This window comes from Crocuta crocuta, unplaced genomic scaffold, assembly GCF_008692635.1.
Source record: "Crocuta crocuta isolate KB4526 unplaced genomic scaffold, BGI_CrCroc_1.0 scaffold94, whole genome shotgun sequence".
Taxonomy (NCBI): Eukaryota; Metazoa; Chordata; class Mammalia; order Carnivora; family Hyaenidae; genus Crocuta; species Crocuta crocuta.
The window spans coordinates 507,820-515,049 of record NW_027530180.1 but is presented as its reverse complement, the minus strand read 5'-3'; the positions used below and the strand labels follow the sequence as shown (position 1 = coordinate 515,049).

General features: G+C 44.1%; 1 protein-coding gene across 2 annotated transcripts in view; it reads right to left on the bottom strand.

Moving 5' to 3' along the window:
- Positions 1-3,560, bottom strand: part of TCEA1 (transcription elongation factor A1) — a 42,923-nt gene extending 39,363 nt beyond the window's left edge. Inside the window, exon 1 of one of the 2 annotated variants that reach the window (XM_077765021.1) lies at positions 3,211-3,560. In XM_077765021.1, coding sequence (XP_077621147.1) covers positions 3,211-3,273 — 63 coding nt within the window. In that variant the 5' untranslated portion in view covers positions 3,274-3,560. The remainder of the gene's footprint in view (positions 1-3,210) is intronic. The other variant, XM_077765020.1, reaches the window with a different exon arrangement.
- Between the last annotated feature and the right edge of the window lie 3,670 nt (positions 3,561-7,230).

Sequence of the window (7,230 nt, the reverse complement as noted above, 5' to 3'; positions counted from 1 at the left end):
AAAAAAAAAAAGATCTTGGAGAGAGAGAGAGAGAGACACTGCAGTTCAACACAGCACTGCAACGGATTTAGACTCACCTCTTCATTTCTAGCTATTGGCTTAGGACAATTCACTTCACTTTCCAAATAGTTTCCTTATTTTTAGAATGGGGATATTACTTATCTTGCAAAACTGAAAATGGGTAGGTAAATACGTAGCCAAATGTCTGGCTCAGGGTAATAAGTAATAGTTCAATAAATGTTTGCTGTTTTTATTATTATGTAAATGTGACACCTAACATTTTTATTAAAATAAAACCCCCAATAACAGCAGTTAAACTTGTCAGTTCAAGAGGACAGCTACTACTTCACTATTCTTCAAGCAACATTCACTTTTTCATAGTATACATAATATTTTAAAAAGCTCACAGAGAAAAACCTGGAAACCACCAAAAAGGAGGGGGAGGGGGTAAACAAATATACTATAATTCTACAAACCCCAGAACAACTTCTGTTAAATTACTGACCTCTTAAAAGCTAATTGTGGGGGTAGCTAAAACATGGAAAGAGCCTAAGTGTCCATCAACAGATGAATGGATCAAGAAGATGTGGTTTATCTATACCATGGAATACTACATGGCAATGAGAAAGAATGAAATCTGGCCATGTGTAGCAACATGGATGGACCTTGAGGGTGTTATGCTGAGCGAAATAAGTCAGGCAGAGAAGGACAAATACCATATGTTTGCACGTATAGGAGGATTAGGAGGAACTTGACGGAGGAACAAGGGGGAGAAGAAGGGCGGAAATGGTGGGGGAAAGGGAGAGAGGCAAACCATGAGAGACTCTTGAATGCTGACAAACACTGAGGACTGATGGATGTGGGGGGGAGGGGGGAGGGGCATGGAGGAGGACACTTGTGGGGATGAGCACTGAGTGTTATGTGGAAACTAATTTGACAATAAACTATTTGTAAAAAAAAAAAAAAAAAAAAGCTAATTGTGGGGGAACCTAGGTAGCTCAGTCGATTACGCGTCCAACTCTTAATGCCGGTTCAGGACACGATCCCAGAGTAGCGGGATCAAGCCCTGTGTTGGGCTCCATACTGCGCATGGAGCCTGCTTATGACTCTCTCTCTCTCTCTCTCTCTCTCTCTCTCTCTCTGTCTCGNCTGGTGCCTCTCTCTCTCTCTCTCTCTCTCTCTCTCTCTCTCTGTCTCGGTCTCTCTCTCCTTCTGCCCCTCTCCTTTGCTCATACTCTCTCGTTCTCTAAAAAATTTTTACAAAAAGCTATTTGTGAGCTGATATGCTTTGAAGGGCAACGAGGGAGAGTCCTTCAGACCACTTCCCTTTCTCTTTATTTCATTTGCCAATTTGAATTTCTGTAAGATATAAAGGAAAAAGGAGAAGGGGGGATGTAAAAGAGCTAGTCAATTTTATCTTTCTGTTTGGAGGTGAGTTTTCATATTGGTAAAGTTTTGAACTAGCAGATAAATGCGATTTGAGGGGTATCTGTAGAGTTTTTCCTCATTCTCCCCCAGACTCATCATTGGCTTGTAACTTGAGAAATGCAAGCAAATAAAAACTGCTCTTCTCCATATTTATCAACTAAGGAGTTACTCACTTTTACCAAACACCTATTACAAGGAAAAGAAACAAATCACTCCATGATTAATCGATTTAAATTATGGCCTGAGTTAGAGGAAAAAGTTACCCAACAAAAGGCCTTTTTCCCAAAGAGCGTCTACGGTGGGAATCCAGGGATCTCCAGACAAAGAAGAAAAAAAAAACTTTCCAGTTTAAATAAAATAAAAGAAATGTTCAGCCTATTAAATAACCCGATTGCATCACTTGCAGTGGGGGAATGAAAGGGCTGGATCAATGAGAAAACTAAATGGTAACGGTTAAAGTCTGGAACATAAAACAAACAGGAAATATTTAAAAAGATCAAAATTGCAAATACAGATTAACAGGGTATGAAATTACACGCCAGACAATGCACCTGTTAAAGAAAAGAGGAACAGGCTGCACACAAAGTCTTAAGAATTCAGGGTTTAACGCTATTTTCTGCTCCAGCATGCTGTCCAGTAGAAAACCTGGGTCCTAGCTTAATCCAAATTGCACGGTACTTAATTTAAGTAGGCGAACTACCTAATCTCTGACTCGGTTTCTCATTCTGCCAAATGGGTACACCGCAGCTGTGAGTCTGTAAAGAACTGTGCGGAGATGCTCTGTTGACTCCAAAGTGCTATACGAATCAGAGCATCCTGTTTCCCCTTCACATTAGTTTGACCTGAAATTTATTTCGTAGATGGGGATATGTTACGTCGGATGCGCAGATGCTGAAAATGCACTGAGCAGGGCGGAATATATTCAGGTGACGACAGCCATGGAGTTTGGGCTGAAAACAGATGGCACGGAGTCGGAGGGCTGCAAAGTAGCACACGCTGGGGGCTAAAAAGGGAAAAACTGGAAGACTTCAAAGAAACCGCAAGAAAATGTGTTCACATGGGGCGCCTGGGGGGCTTAGTCGGTTAAGCGTCCGACTTTCGCTTAGGTCATGATCTCGCGGTTCGTGGGTTCGAGCCCCGCGTCGGGCTCTGTGCTGACTGCCAGCTCAGGGCCTGGAGCCTATTTCAGTCTGTGACTCCCTCTCTCTCTGACCCTCCCCTGCTCTCTCTCTCTCTCTCTCCTGGAAATAAATAAAACATTTTAAAAAAAGAAAGAAAGAAAATGTGTTCACATCGACACTTTACCGATAGCAAGATAACGCCGCCGGTATTGACCGTAAACCACTCAGGGCGCTCGGCGATGACAGCCTTCCAAGTCCATCTACCAGCGCACCGTGGTGCGTGCGTCTTTACACAGACCACATAACAAGACCCACTTTTTTAAAAAAACCCTCTAGCACCTTGCCAACAAGCACAGTCGCCTACTCCGCCTTCCCAACCGCTACCCAAACCTGCAGCCCAGTGCAGGTCAATCAAGTGAATGTTCGGCATTCTTCAAAAAACTAAGATACAGGAATTTTCAGTCATCAGGCTCGATGTCTAAGACGTATCACAAACCCCTCGGTGACGTTATTTTTAGCGGCCAGCCCGCGACCGCGGAAAAGCGAATGGGATTCTTCCAAACCGTGAAGGGCTTTCCAGGCTCGCTCAGCGAAGTCATCAGCGAGCGAACCGACCCCGCAAGTTGANGCCCTCCCGGCCCGCGCCGCCCGCCGCGCTCACCGCGTTCTTCTTCTGCACCATCTTGTCCATCTTCTTGGCAATGCGGACCACCTCGTCCTCCATGGCTTCGGCAGGGGTGCCCCGCGCCCAGCCCGTGGGGGTCCGCAGGGAGGGGAAGCTGGGGCCGAGGGGTCGGCGGGACGCGAGCCCCGGCGCTCGGCGAGCCCACCACGGCAGGCCGGGGCCTAGGCCCTTCCTCACACACCAAGCCCGCGGCGGCGGCGCGGCGGCGGCGGCCGAGACAGCGACTCCGCCCCCACAGGCAGCGCCAATCGAGCTCCGCGCGAGCCGCTCAGGCACTGCCAATCGACGGCGGATCTCTGGGAACCCGCGCGCCGAGGCGCCCGCCAGACGGGCGTCGAGCGAAGCGCTGTCAATGAGAGGCGGCGCCAACTGGGCGGGAGGGCTTCCCGCCAGGCTGTTGTAAAGGTCTGTAGGAGGCGGGGCCGAGCTTTGCCGCGCATGCGCCTCCGGCCGCGCCGCCGTACAGGGTCGCGTTGGGTCCCCCCGAGGGAGACCCGCGGAGCCTTGAACGGCGCCGGGCGTGGCGAACGAAACGTTGGCGGTTTTTAAAGGCAGGCGGAACCCGAGCCGTTTTTCCGTGAGAGGCGACTACCGTGAAAACCAGCGCCCCGCCCAGTTTCCCTAAATAGTCTCATAGAATATGGACTTGATCTTTTTAAGCGTCCCCTTTTTAAAAGTCAAATCGTTTGTAAACTGCTCAAGGACCGAGACCCAATCTGGTTTGTTTTCAGGCTTAGAATGTCGAACACAGTATTTGAATATAGTTGGAGAATAGTTGACAGAAATGTTCTCAAAAAAGAAGGCATCTCAACCGATTCTGAAGATCAGTGAAGAAGCTGACCCCCTCAGTTCAAGGATTATGACTAATAACGCAAAGCCGACGTAGAAAATTGAAATACCTGTATTATTAATACTCGACAGTACTGGCTCCTTCAATTGGTCTTTTCCCAAGTACACATTTTGATACCAACTCATGCTATTTGCAGACCTATCCCCACACCAAATTTATCCATCAAAATTCACCACCTAACAATGTTTTTTCTGTACTAAGATGACAGGGTTTTGTTTTGTTTTGTTTTTTCTATTTCTAGCTCAGTTATTTGGGGGAGAAGAAGAATTTTGACTTTTCCCCCTTCTCTTTATTTCATGTATTTCGTTGTCTTTCTAGTATTGATTCCCAACTTACGTTGCAGTGAAACTATATGACTGGGAAGTAACTGGCTCTATGGTATTTGTTGAGATGTGTTTTGCTCATCTTTATAAATAGGCTATGTGTCCTCAAAAAGAATCTGTTTCCTATAATAGCAGATAGGAGGTTCCATACAGGCTCATTAGCCACAAATAAAGTTCAAGTACTTCTATCTCACTTTGTTGTATTCTATTCGTGAATGTATAAAAATCATATACGATTGTGGATTTGTACATTTACATTAACAACTGTCTTTTTTCCCCCCAAAGCATCGGTTTGTTTTTACTGTGGTAAAATACACATAATATTGTCAAATGACAAAACTGAAACAATTGAGTAATGAGTTTGACATCCTTCATCCTAGAGAAAATAATCCTTGGTTTGGGAGACTAGAGTGCCTCAGGAAATGGAGCACAGATCCCCACGGATCTAGGACAAGAGGGAGACTTGCAGAGCATTCAAGAGGCAAATAGGGAACAGGTCTTGATAGACTAGGAGGTAGAGGGTTTCCTTTTAAACACAGCAGCTCCTGTTTTCTAGGCTAAGGTAGGCGAACGGAGTTGGAAGTTAATGATTGGTGTAGGTTAGGGCTCCCCTAAGTGCAGGTTGACTTTGATTTGTGACTTAGGCAGGGGCGGCCCACATTTTGTGAATCCCACTCTACAAATACCTTCATAAAATGTACCGTTTTAACTAATTTAGAATGTGCGGTTCAGCACCGTTTAGTGCAATCACAATGTTGTACAACCATCATCACCAGCTCCAAAAAGATTTCCAAATATGTCATCACCTCAAAAAGAAATCCCGTACCCTTTAAACAGTCGTTCCTGATTCCCCTTCCCCAACTCTTGGCGATCACTAACCTGTTTTCTATGTCCATGGACTTGAATATTCCGATCCTTTCATATGAATGAAACTATAAACTATGGGACGTTTTGTGACCGACTTCTGTCACTTAACATAATGTTTTCAAGGTTTATTGACCAGTACAACTCCTATCACTATTTCAATCCATTTTATGCTGAATAATATTGCATTACGTGGCTATACCACATTTATGTCATTCATTCATTCATTCATTCATGTACATGTCCATTGTTTCCGCTTACCTTTCACAATTCTACATTTTCAGTATTGCGAATAGCACTGCTATGAATATTCACATACAAAATTTTGAATTCTTTTCACTATGTACCTGAGAGTGGGTTGCTAGGTCTTACGGTAATTATTTAATTTTGAGAAACTGCCATCTGTTTTCAACAGCAGCTGAACCATTTTAGATTGCCATCAGAAATGTACTAGGGTTCCAATTTCTCCACATTCTTTTGTTTTCTCACTTTTTTTTTTTACTCACATTTTTATAGATAAGGACACAAGCTTAGTGAGGTAAATTAACTTGCTCACGGACCTAAGATTTTAGTTAGCCTGTCCAAAGCCTGCCATGAATTAATGCGGGCTTCAGCAATTCAAATTACAACACCTAGTGTGAAAAGTCCACTTTGTCATTTACTTTCTTTATTTATTTTTAATAGTTTATTGTCAAGTTGTTTTCCATATAACACCTAGTACTCATCCCCACGAGTGACCCCTCCATGCCCGTCACCCCCATTCCACTTCCCCCTACCCCATGTGCCCTCAGTTTGTTCTCCACATTCAAGAGTCTCTTATGGTTTGCCTCCCTCCCTACCCCCACTATTTTTCCCCTTTTTCACACCCATGATCCTCTGTTAAGTTCCTCCTAATCCTCATATACGTGCAAACAANCCTGTATACCTTGGGTAAATTCCTAGCAGTGCTATTACTGGGTCATAGGGGAGTTCTATGGTTAATTTTTTGAGGAACCTCCACACTGTTTTCCAGAGGGGCTGTACCAGTTTACATTCCCACCAACAGTGTAGGAGGGTGCCCGTTTCTCCACATCCTCGCCCCCATCTAGAGTCCTCTGATTTGCTCATTTTAGCCACTCTGACCTGAGTGAGGTGGTATCTCAGTGTGGTTTTGATTTGTATTTCCCTGATGAAGAGGGATGCTGAGCATCGTTTAATGTGCCTGTTGCCCATCTGGATGTCCTCTTTAGAGAACTGTCTGTTCATATTTTCTGCCCATTTCTCCACTGGATTGTTTGTTTTTTGGATGTGGAGTTTGGGAAGTTCCTTATAGATTTTGGATACTAGCCCTTTATCTGATATGTCATTTGCAACTATCTTTTCCCATTCCATCGGTTGCCTATTAGTTTTATGAATTGTTTACTTTGCCATGCAGAAGCTTTTAATCTTGATGAGGTCTCAATAGTTCATTTTTGCTCTTGATTTCCTTGCCTTTGGGGATGTGTGAAGTGAGAAATTGCTGTGGTAGAGATGAAGGAGGTTGTTTCATGCTTTCTCCTCTAGGGTTTTGATGGTTTCCTGTCTCACATTCAGGTCTTTTATCAGTTTTGAGTCTATTTCTCTGTATGGCATGAGAAAATGATCTAGTTTCATTCTTCTGCATGTTGCTGTCCAGTTCTCCCAACACTATCTGTTAAGGAGGCTATCTTTTTTCCATTGGATACTCTTCCCTGCTTTGTCAAAGATGAGTTGGCTGTACATTTTTGGGTCCAAATTAGAGTTCTCAATTCTGTTCCATTGGTCTTTGGGTCTGTTTTTGTGCCAATACCATACTGTCTTGATGATGACAGCTTTGTAGTAGAGGCTAAAGTCTGGGATGGTGATGCCTCCCGTTTTGGTTTACTTCTTCAATATTACTTTGGCTATTCAGGGTCTTTTGTGGTTCCATACAAATTTTAAAACTAGTCTAGTTTTGAGAAG